This window comes from Dicentrarchus labrax, unplaced genomic scaffold (assembly GCF_905237075.1).
Source record: "Dicentrarchus labrax unplaced genomic scaffold, dlabrax2021, whole genome shotgun sequence".
Taxonomy (NCBI): domain Eukaryota; kingdom Metazoa; phylum Chordata; class Actinopteri; family Moronidae; genus Dicentrarchus; species Dicentrarchus labrax.
The window spans coordinates 1,397,760-1,410,006 of NW_026136722.1; the positions used below are offsets into that span (position 1 = coordinate 1,397,760).

The window sequence follows — 12,247 nt, forward strand, 5'->3', positions numbered from 1 at the left end:
TAAAACCCTTTTACTTTGTAAGATGAACACATTAAGCAAGGTGGAATAATTACCACATATAGGGCTACAGTAAGTCAAAGAGTTACTTCAGGACATACAACTGTCTACATACTAACTATATATGTATAGCTTGGTAACTTTAAGTCTATCATCTCTTTTGATAAACTTGTTTTAGCTTCCTGCAACAAACAGCACCAGTTTAAAGTAAATGAATGTGGTGAGTTTTGCCACCATCTGGTGACGGTATCAAGAATGACATTGGTGGACAGTAATTCACAGCTCTGTGTCAGCAGAACAATGAGCAGTATTTTGATTTCACTGTAGTATTGATCCATGGAAACTTAATAGGTTAAAAAATATCTAGCTGGGGTTCCAAATTAAATTAGGTCTGTGGATTTGTTTTATAAACTAGGTACTGAAGGGTTGAGTGCTCACACACAGTCATTACTTGACCAAACAGGGTCAACCACCAGCTAAACAAAACCACAGAGGCTGTGTGTCATATGGTGCAAAGCTGATTACTCCTCAAAGGGGGAAGATGGAGAGACACCCACAGTCTCTCTATGACCCACCAGAGCCATTTAAAAAGAATATTCTTATATTTGACTAGTTTTTAGCCAACATAACCTAATTATGGGCACTAATATCAGCGACTATTTGATATCTGACTTTGAGGATGCTTAATGCACCAGTGTTAAATGACATTTACTCTAAAGTTATAAAAGTTTTCTACTTTAAATCTGGCATCCAATACCAACCATCAATACATTACAGTTGTCGATAGGTTATAATAATGTATACCCAATACTCATGAAGGGCTCAGTGTCCCTCCACCAGAATGTGATGCTGTGACTGGACCACTTCTCTCCATTATTGATTAATCAACACCATTGTTGCAGTAGTAGATTAATAATTAAAACATTGATTGATTAATCATTTACCTCCCAACAGTCCCTCCAAATAGCCTCCATCGGTTGAAAGGATCCTCGGTGATATGTTAAATATGTGCGAGCAACCATGCTTTAAACAACAAACAAACAAAAAATCACAGCTCTAAAGATTGCATCACCGATATTATTGATTGATTGGATTTGTATTAACCCGCCATGCATGCGTCACTCGGGTCCCTGGACAATAAAGCTGGTACAATTGTTGTCACCGGCGCAGTGTTTGGTTTCAGCTGGTCTCACAGTCCTGAACGTGGCCATCACGGTTGTGACATCAACAGCGCCTCATCCGGTTACAGCACGCACGAGGACACAGAGACAGAGCGCGAGGGCACAATATGGGTGAGTACTTAAATTATAAAAGCAATAAAACATATTGATAGGACACTGTGTTACTAACTGTATACTACTACTACTACTACTTGCACTATTACCGTTTAAAATCAATAAACGGCAGTATTTATTTTATTATTATTATTCTGATTTAAACAAACAAACTTTTGTTCCTTTGTGTCACATTTATTTAGATTTATTTTTTATTTGCTCTGACCTCTCAAACTTCTATGTGCTGTTATAAAATACGTAACGGCAGGTACTCTGGCTTCATAGCATCATGGGAATAGTAGTCCGCTTTCGAGTCCCAGCGACGTGTCGACTGCGTTGACACACTACATTACCCAGAAGGCTAGGCGCCGTCATACGTCAACTGCAATCACGGTTGTATCTCCAACATGGCGTCGCTGGGAAGGAGGCGCGGTGTCCCAGTAAGCAGGGAGAGGTCAGTTACTCCACATCTTGGCCATAAAACGAAAATGTTTTAATATGATACATCGTTTTGTAGATGTCACCATTCGCCACACGCTGAACACGCATATCGTTTGGGATTTAAAGTTTAATGCCAACACGACAGGTCGGAATTTTACCCCATGGTTAGCTAACGTTAGCTGGCTAACGTGTACGGCTAGCTAACGTTAGCCAGAAAACAAACTAGCAGCTCATGTGATGTTTTGGTCGTTTCACACACCGACCGATTACCGGTGGGAAAAGTTTGCGTTTGTCCGTGCGTGGGTGCGAACTGTGGCGGGATATGCCCCGACTCACATGCTACACAGTCCCGGCTGAGCTAATGATGTTGTCCGCTGTGTTTGTCGACCTGCTCTGAAAGTAAACCCGTCCTGAACTCAGCTGCTCAGTCCAACAACTTTCTACCACACAGGAGTCAGTCTGCGCTATCGAACCGACGCCCGGTACACTGTGTCCTAGAGCTGATCTCTGAAATCATCTGTGTTAGTATCCGATACGACTTCAACTTATTTACCCCCCTTTTGCTAATGCCCCTTTTTGTGTGTGTGTGTGTGTGTGTGTGTGTGTGTGTGTGTGTGTGTGTGTGTGTGTGTGTGGTCGTTAGGGTTTACTTGTCAACATGTACTGGAAGGCCTCGGAGTGTTGACACTGATCCACACATATGTGTTTGTCATATTTAAAGATAAGTACAGTCAAACGGAAACAGATCCGTTCACAGAGGTTACATCACCCACTGTATGAACTAATCGATTAATCAACGACACGGTCAACAGAAAATTGACAAATTGTAAAATATAAAAGTTGGTGTTTGCAGGGTAATAAATGCGGATGTTTTTGTGTTACAAAATGTTTCTCCATATGAAGGTTTTTTTTATATTGTTGTGTTTGATTGACAGCAGTTCACGTTTGGAAACTTGTGATCACAGTTGGGCAATGTTTAAGTTTTCTCATAATAAATTGAAAAAAAAATTGATTGCAACCCAAGTACACACATTTAAAATAATGGATATCTAAATGTGTGTACTGTATGTGCATGCATGAGTTAATGTACATACAGTACAGAGCTAAGTATATGAGAGTGTGAGTGAGTGGTGTGTGTGTGTGTATAGTGTATTTAACAATATGAATGTGAATGGGCTTCATACTGTTTTAAAAATGTCACAAAACTCACTCACCATATCTCATATTGTGAAGGTCACAGACATAAACCTTTCATCGGGAAGGTATCACTTTAGCTAAATCCAGTCTTCTCCAACAGTAGATAGATAATACATATTCTGTGTTATTTATTTATTTTTACTTAATCCAGAGATGTGTACTACAAAGCGAGGTAACTGGCTTATCCAGGTAACTTCAGGAGTAACTCTGTGACGGCAGGTGTAACTTCCAGGTTAACTCGGGCTACAAAAGGTGGATACGTTTTACCTGAGGTATGTTGTCTTGGCAATTTATGCTCTATGTCTAAACTGCTCCGAGCAGGTTATTTTCGTGGTTTAACTCAATGTTGCCACATAAATCAACTTTCCTCGGCCCACAAGCTTGTGGAGAAAAATGCCGACACATTTGGAGGACGTTGGGCACGGATTGTGAGAGGCTCACTGCGGAGGGCGAGGGTGTTTAGAGACTGTCAGAAATTCCAACAGTAGCATTACATTCACTCAGGTAGCCCTTCAGCCTCGGTGCTTTAGGGAGTAGATTTTAATTCAGGGTTTAAAATTGTCAGCCATGGTGGCTGTGAATATATCCTGATATTATCACAGTACATTTTTCTCGGGACAAATGTGGAGCACGAGCCATAATGAAAACACTCTTCCCGTGCTGCCAAACACGCCCCTTTTATGCCTTTTATACCTCAGATTAGGTTGACACAGACTCAACCAACCTCCTAATCACCGTCGTAGTACCATGTAACACCAGTGTAGGCAATCGGTTTGTCAACTTTTTATAACCCCGAGTTAAATCCTCGTCGTTCAACTCTCTTCGTCGTCCAGCCCTCTGGTATATGATTTATATATGCTTGTTACAGATTACATGTTAGTTGTGTCAAATGAGAAACATTTGGGTAAAACATCCATCTTGGAATGTTTGTCTTTTTCTGGACAAAGAAAATAATGGATGGGTCCATTATAAACGGGCAGGTTGGTGTAAAACTTTAGCCTAATCGTTCTTAGATCTGTCTTGTTGCACTGCTCTCTATCCTTTCTCTCACTGTTCCTTGCTGGATTTTCTATTTCTGTGCAGGGGAGTGATGGCGGCGACAGATTGCTACATTGTGCACGAGATCTACAATGGGGAGAATGCGCAGGACCAGTTTGAGTATGAGCTGGAGCAGGCACTGGAGGCCCAGTATAAATACATTGTTATTGAGCCCACACGCATCGGAGATGAGACGGCCCGATGGATTACCGTGGGCAACTGCCTGCACAAGACGGCCGTGTTGTCAGGCGCTGCTTGCCTCCTGACGCCACTTTCACTGCCTCCTGAATACTCGCGCTACGTGGCGTTGCCCGCTGGCGCCCTCAGTGTGGCCTGTGCTGCCCTCTACGGGATTTCATGGCAATTTGACCCCTGCTGCAAGTACCAGGTGGAATATGACAGCCAAAAACTCTCACGGCTGCCCCTGCACACACTGACCTCCTCGACGCCCGTGGTATTGGTACGCAGGGATGACGTCCACAGAAAGAGACTCCATAATACGATAGCACTGGCTGCCCTGGCGTATTGCGCCAAGAAGATCTACGAACTCTATGTGGTATGAGTGCACTCTGAAGAGGGTTTAAGAACCAACAGGAAAAAGGAAAAAGAAAAAAAAAAAAAACAGAACCTATCTACCCCCAAATGTAAGAAAAGTGGAAGTCACGATCAGGCCCAGCAGTTAGCTTCACACGCGTGGTGGGTGCTTCCATTTTGAACTTTGATCAGAGGGATATAGTTAAAACTAGAAGGAATTGTTTTTTCCCCCCTTACATTTCCTTTACTTCAATGTGACAACAACAGCACACTTTTCTCCGTAGTACCCTTGTGCCTCCTCCCCTGCGCCCTCCACCTGCATTCTTGACACACAACAAGCTAGCGCACAAGGGTACGGCAGCAGTTCCTCCGGACTGAATTGTATTGCAGTTGAAACGGACAGACGTGTTTTGAGTACCAAGCTCTCCCCCCCCCCATTCCCTTCGTAGTTTTACTGTACCCCTTTCTTGCTGATCAGTACATCACCCTTTCATTAAACATTAGGATATTTCAAACTCACTTTTCTGTATTTTATTTTACTTTTTTTCATTAAATGGATTCTACATGATGTCCAGAAAAGAGCAAATAGCTGCAACTTATTTGAGATTGTGTCTTGTTCATGTAGATTTTCTTGTTTAAAAGAGTGCAGGTCAGATATCATGTGACAATGCTGTGGCTCAATGTCCTCTTTTGAAACACTACGAAAATACTAACTTTTGGAAAGTCATAATTCACACATGCTCCTAATAATGTATATTACATTGAAATCAAGCCAAACCCTCATAATTGGAACTTAAATATAGATATAATTACATTTTACACATATATATATATATATATACACAGGAAATTCTAAATTCATACTTTCTTAAATATGTTTATGCAATAGTGTTGTCTATATCACCACTTTTAAAATCTGGTGTCCCAGGAGGAGTAACTGTGAGATGAGCAACAATAAGTTGAGTAAAGGAATGAGTTGTGATACAGTATTACAAAGAGACTTGCCACAGTTGAGTAATAAGGTGGAATACAGATGTGAATTTGTTGAATTAAGAGTCACAGTAATCACATTATGGTCAATGATTTAAAAGTAAATCTTATTTAAATGACTTTCCACAAACACTTTTATTTCTTTGACAGCAGGAGAATTAGGATATAAAAACCTTTTATGGTACATATGTTCACGAAGAGTTTCCTGAAGAGAATTTCATGTACATCCCTGAAAATCTCCATTAAACAATGTATCAGAAATGAATTCCATCTGTTAACTTGATTCAAATGCACATTGAAAATGTTGGCGGTGAAGTATTGTCAGCACACATTATGCAAACAGACCGCTGTGATTGATCATCTAATACAAAAATGTTAGTCTTGCCTTTGCTTCATCACAATTATTTAGTCAGTTTCTGACATGAGAAGGGAATCATGTTTTAGACTGGTTTAAAAACGACTGAACAAGAGTTCAGAGTCAATGAAAATGTTCAACTGTTCATATTGATAAATGTCATCTTATTGTCCTGAAATACAAAACAAGGTGCTTTTGTTTTTTACCTCAGTAAATGGTGCTTACATTGATAATTTGCATAGTTTCTTAATTGTGTACAGTGTCTGAAAGCAGCACCTCAGATAACTGAGCATTTACGCACCAATGTGCTGTTTCCTCTCACCATACATATACTATTATGGGATGAGCAGAGACTGCAACACTGAAGCAGAAGGATGAGAGCGCAGAAGGATGAGAGCGCAGAAGGACGGCCTGAGACAACCTCATCAGTTTTCTGATTTGTGGCCAGAGCAGTCTAATTATCTGTCAGCTGACCTGCCGCTGACACTAGTGCTGATCCACAGGAGTCGGGCTTCTGGTAGCATAGGGGTGCCCCAGTCGTTATAAAGAAGATATTATCCATTAGGCTGGCCTAAGGACAGGTCAGTATGATACTATGAACAGTCATAGGAAAAGCTGGCCTCGTCTCCAGTTGTCACCCAGACTTTATTGTCCCATTGACTTTTAGATGACTGGAAAAATCTGAAGTTCTCTTGATCTTCTGCACACATTGAATGAATGAATGAAGGAGTGAAACCTTTATTGCCTTCTGGTGAATTTGTTTTACGCAAAGAAGAATATCATTAAAAGTGCCAGCAACCATATGCGACAGCTTATAATATAACATAAAACGCATCATTTTGGGAAATAAAGAGAGGACATCAAGTACAAAGGAAGGACAAAGAATGTGATTCATCTTTTAGTCGACAAGTTCTTCACCTTTATCTTCACCCTGAAGATCAAAGTGCATATTCAGACCGTAGAGGGGACAGTGGATTTGTTATGATCTAATTAATGGTGTACTGGTCTGTCATGTAAGTAATACTGCACATTGGTTTCCCAGTTATTTTATCAGGCAGTTGTACAACCCTGTCCAGTTTGTTCTTGATATATATTTTTGGGGGCTATGTTATATATTTAAGGGGCTTTTTGCCTTTAATGGATGATTTAATGGACAGCTGAAGATAGAAAGAAGGGGATGACACACACAGAGGGCCACAGGTCGGATTCGAACCCATGCAGCAAGGACTTGACCTTGGTATGTGGGTCCTATCAAGTGAGGTTTCAGGACACCGTGTTCTTGTTTTGACAATGTTCCCCACCAACGCTGAATTTCACTGGTAGACCCGAGTCAGCTTGTTTGCAGCTATGTAGACAAATGATTGACATACTGATCTATTCTTGCCTCTATCATCTTAAATACATATGAACATTTAAACTGTTTTCCAACCGTCCACTCTTTGAACAGATCAGGGGTTCTGTAGTGCCTAGCTTGTGTTTGGCCATAAATGTCTCTTTATATTAAAGGTTGCTGACTCATGGTCAACACATTCTCGTATACAAGAAGACTCACTGATAACTTTGCAGCAAACAATTTGTGTTTGAGAGAAACAAAAACTCTGTGTGCCCACCATAGACTGTGTGGTGCCTACTGGCTTATCGAAACTTCAACTCCCAGAATTCCTAGCGCGCTACACAGCCGGTACTCGGGTCAGACGACGAGCAGCCGGAACCGCTGATATCACGGACTCACGCTGCTGCTCTGTACAGCAGAACCGGACCTCAGGCGAGTTTAAGTATAAACAAACAAACAAACAAACAAACAGTGTGAGTTAGTTGTTTATTACAGTGTGGAAGCTAGCTAACGTTAGCATTAGCTTCCCTGCTAGCTGACCTGTGACTGCAACCTCACTGTAAGTTGAGTGTTTAACATCGGTTAAAATGTGTAAATAGACATTATCACTGTTGTTTATAAACCAGGTATGTGTCACTAAATGTGTTTATTGATGCACTTAACCAGCAAACTGGTTTCAAAACACATATTAGGCGTTTAGTCTTAGTACTAGTGATTTCAAGAAAAGCTAATTTGCCTTATAAATATACACATTTATGCAGCATCTGATCTGGGAACAGTAAGTGTGAATGTCATGGCAGGTGCTTGAGTCATTGTGTTCACAGTAGACCTTTTTCACAGTAGCCATTAGGACATGAAATAGTAGGGTAAACACAGGTACCAGTGCCACTTATTGTAGCAGTAGTAGCACCCTGACTTTGTTTGAGCTGGACCCATTAGTATTAAATTATAACACCTGTGTTTACCCTACTATTATGATGATGTGAAAAAAGTCTATTAGGAATATGTAAGGTCTCAGCTGCAGGGACAGACACACTGACACAGACACTGTCAAGATCATACACGAAAAAGACAAATATTCAGCATACTGGAGTCTCTTGTCATATTACAGTTTACTTTGGTGTTTAATACCCAACTAGTAAAATGTGTGTGTGTGTGTGTGTGTGTGTGTGGGGTAGTAGTTGTCACTGTTGCCATGCTAGTTGTTTGTGATGTGCTTTGGAGACGGGACAAGTGGAAGGGGCTTAACTAAATGCACGGGACATTAAAACATTCACACTCCCTTTGGCATGGGGGGCTTGACAGCTTACATGTTATGGTCACTCTGTGGTCTGTTCAAAGCCCTTTTTGGTGTTTTTATTTACCTATGGTATATGAAGTCATCATTTAGCGTATATACTGTAAAAACGAATGAAAAATGTTTATGTCAAGTTACCAGAGTGATGCTGCAAAATCTAAGTCTCATAGTTCGGCTAATAAAAACCAATAGAGTCCATTTTAATGATAAGATGATAATATGAACCCGACAAAACAAAGTAAAACATGACATTGTAATAGCTGTAACCTGCATATTAGTTTTACATTGATCACCTAATCAAATATTTACATTTATTTTTTTATTTATATTATTATTATTTATATATTTTATTTATATTACATTACATTTACGTCATTAACGGGGTGCAGTCGTCACATGTGGCTTCATGCCAAAATAAAGTAGGAGTTTTGCATGTTAACAGCTACAGAGATTTACTGGGTAAACATGTACCTGGTGACTTCTCTGTACAAGAGAAATTAATGTGAATGTTTTAATATTGAAATCAACAGCTGCAGTTAGGAAGAACTCTTCCAAACTAATTCTTTTGAGCTCGTGTCTTCAGGTCTCTTGTGTGGAGCAGGGAGGGAGATTGTCAGCCATGGAGCGTGTGATGGGAGGAGGAGTGCTTCAGCTGGTTTTAGCAAGTGTTGGTGTCTTGCTGCTTTATCGGATCCTCGTCCGCCTCAGACCAGGAGCCGCTCTCCAGGATGCTGTAGTGGTCATCACAGGAGCCAGCTCTGGATTGGGGAAAGGTCAGCCCCCTGCTCATTTCACCTTCTCTTCAGTTTACATGTAGATGCTTTCCACAAATCAGAAGTTGCACTGATATGCAGACGTTCCTTTGTAGTTACATGTTTCAGTGATATACACCATGAACAAGAAAGAAAAAGTGTGTTTTCTGTCTTGTAGAGTGTGCACGGGTCTTCCACGCTGCAGGTGCTCGGCTCGTTCTGTGTGGACGAGATGCGGGCCGCCTGCAGCAGGTGGTCCAGGAGCTTACAGCAGCTTCAACAGGCTCGCAGCGGCAGGTGTGTTTGCTGCTGATGGTCTGAGAATCTTTTCCCACCAGATTCCCTGCTCTGTGTCTCTCTATTGTGGATTATAAAATCAAATATTTGATCCACAACATTCAGATAACAAACATTATATATTCTGTATTGTGGACAGGGGGTCTTTAAACAGCACTACATAATTTGTATTGAAGTTTCCATGTTTGGTTGAGCATTCAGCAAAAGGAAGGTAATGTTTCTTATTCCAACAAATACGTTTTCCATTTTGTCCGTCTCAGTAGGAAAGTCAGGTTTTCCATTTCCTTTTTTCAGTATTTTCAGAAGCTATCTGTCATTCCTGTCATTCCTTCTGGCAGAGGCATTTGGCAGGTTCACATTTTGTCAAGCCCGCTGTATCACTAATCATGACTCCTCCTTAGACATTCAAAAAGTTTTTCTTTCTGAGAACCTGCTGCTGTTTTCCACGAACCAGAGAAAAGTTTCCTTTACTTTTAAGCTCCTAGAATCATAGAGTTATTCAAAGCTGTGTGAATACAGGTGTAGACAGATGTATTTAAACTCATAACGGCAGCAAGGTATTAAATAACTTCTGTTCTGTTCAACCACCAGACTTATACCCCCAGCACCGTTACCTTTGACCTGGCTGACACAGACACAGTGGACAGAGCTGCAGAGGAGATCCTGAAATGTTATGGACAAGTGGATGTCCTCATTAATAATGCTGGAATCAGTTACCGTGGCAACATCCTGGATACCCACCTTTCGGTTCAGCGGGATGTTATGGAAACAAATTACTTTGGACCCATTGCTCTTACTCAAGGTTAGTGAACTTTTAATGGTTTTTGGCTTTAGATATGAGCAGAATGTTGGGTTAAAAGGTCACAACCGGAGAGCCAATTATTTGGTCATTTTAAGATTTTTTGTTCCGCCCTCCACAGCTCTTCTGCCCTCCATGGTTCGCCGGCGTACTGGCCACATCGTTGTCATTAGCAGCGTCCAGGGAAAGATAGCCATTCCTTACAGATCAGCTTGTAAGTTGTCTTTGCTCATTTAATGAATTAAAGCAAATACCCAATCTGTGCAGCGATTGGAGATGAGACAGGACTCTTTGTTTGTACACACTGTGGTCAGATGCTGCCTCTAAGCACGCCACCCAGGCCTACTTCGACTGCTTACGGGCCGAGATAGATCGCTACGGGATTCCAGTGACCGTGATCAGTCCCGGGTACATCCGAACCAACCTGTCGATGAACGCTGTCACAGGAGACGGCTCCAAGTATGGAGGTGAGGCAGTGAAACAAGTGTGTGACTGTGTTTATGCCAACAATAGGAGAATTTCTATCAAATACTTTTTTATAGAAGAATTGTAGATGGAAACACTTTTTCACTGCACAACAACTGATGTGTGGAAATAAAAGCACATTTCAACAACAATGTAGTTTGACACATAAGACATTAAGAGGAGATATAAAAGAAACCTAAGGTGTTGTAAACAGACATCTATTGGCAAAAAATAATTAAAAATAGGATAAAAATAAACTAAAATGGAATATAACAGAGTGAAAAAAGTTAAGACAAGGGAACACAATCTCAGTAATTTAACAGTTTTCTGTATCAGTTGACCTACTGACTCCAAGGTATCATTCATGCAACATGTTGTTTGTTTGTTCCTACCAGTTTTGGATAAAACCACAGCAATGGGTTGGGACCCTCAGGATGTGGCTCAGGCAGTACTGAAGGCTGTCCGTCAGAGGAGCAAAGATGTTGTTTTGGCAGGACCTCTGCCCAGTCTGGCCATCTACCTCCGCACACTGTGGCCGGCACTCTTCTTCAAACTCATGTCCTCTCGCGCTCGCAAGGAGCAGAGACCTAAAGACGAGTAATGCAGCAGCAGCAGCAGCAGCAGGAGAGGACCAAGAGGCACATGGACCAGAACACGAAACTGGCTGCTTCACATTGAGGCCCCATGGAGAAGCAGGAGATGTGAATAGATGCAGCACTTCAGTAACACTTTGCCATATCAGAGTTGTTTGCAGTGTTACTAGTCTAGCATCTGATCCAAACCAAAAACCTGTGGTTTGTAACATCTGTGGTTGACCAGGTCAGCCAGGTTGTGGTGTTCAGCTATTGCAGTTAATTAAAAGACGCTGTGAGCATGTGATGCTGTTTATTTTAACTGACTCCTTGACATGGATTTGGTTTTACAAATAAAATGCTCTAACTGTTCTCTATTTTCAGGAGTATCAATATGCTTGGAACAGTAATGTGTGTCTGATATCTTTTTACCACATTAAAATTATTAAAAATGTGTTCATTGTTTCCTGTTGGACACAAGATGTCTCCTACCTAATGTAAGGTCCATTCTCAGTGTATGTGCACTGATGACACTCACAAATAATGCTAATAAGCCCTGCCCTGTAAAATCAGATGTTAAGTGAGCACAGAGAAACTTTCCACTGTCAGCAGATGAATGTGAAAACATCCTTCTAGTGTCAAACTCTACACATACATTACTCAAACATCACACTGTAGGAACAAGAAGAACAACATATTTTTAATGGAGGGAGACTTGTAATTTAGATGTTAATAATGGTCTATCCAGTCTGGGAAGTACTTTTAAATAATTTGCTCCTGCTGTCACACTTAAAAATCCCCCTTCAGAGCCTGCAGTATCACATTATGACTGAAAGGAGAACAGATAAGAGGAGGATATCATTTTATCCAGACTACAGCGCAGGAGAGACGGGTTTGTTGGTGTGA

The 12,247-nt window shown here is 41.1% G+C and overlaps 2 protein-coding genes across 4 annotated transcripts; both read left to right on the forward strand.

Annotated features, from left to right (window-relative positions):
* The first annotated feature begins 1,086 nt into the window (after positions 1 to 1,086).
* Positions 1,087 to 5,736, forward strand: tmem11 (transmembrane protein 11). Of its 2 annotated transcripts, none has more exons than XM_051388470.1 (2): positions 1,087 to 1,289; positions 3,993 to 5,736. In XM_051388470.1, exons 1-2 carry the CDS (start codon positions 1,111 to 1,113, stop codon positions 4,507 to 4,509), a joined length of 696 nt encoding a protein of 231 aa, XP_051244430.1. In that variant the 5' UTR covers positions 1,087 to 1,110; the 3' UTR covers positions 4,510 to 5,736. The 2 variants fall into 2 exon arrangements, with proteins under 2 accessions (XP_051244430.1, XP_051244431.1); XM_051388471.1 differs by lacking the exon at positions 1,087 to 1,289 and adding an exon at positions 1,609 to 1,725.
* A 1,739-nt stretch (positions 5,737 to 7,475) lies between these two features.
* Positions 7,476 to 11,795, forward strand: dhrs7b (dehydrogenase/reductase (SDR family) member 7B). 2 transcript variants are annotated; one of them, XM_051388936.1, is made up of 7 exons: positions 7,476 to 7,591; positions 9,040 to 9,229; positions 9,387 to 9,505; positions 10,097 to 10,307; positions 10,426 to 10,518; positions 10,619 to 10,771; positions 11,165 to 11,795. In XM_051388936.1, exons 2-7 carry the CDS (start codon positions 9,076 to 9,078, stop codon positions 11,368 to 11,370), a joined length of 936 nt encoding a protein of 311 aa, XP_051244896.1. In that variant the 5' UTR covers positions 7,476 to 7,591; positions 9,040 to 9,075; the 3' UTR covers positions 11,371 to 11,795. The 2 variants fall into 2 exon arrangements, with proteins under 2 accessions (XP_051244896.1, XP_051244897.1); XM_051388937.1 differs by having other exon boundaries at positions 7,497 to 7,718.
* Positions 11,796 to 12,247: the final 452 nt, after the last annotated feature.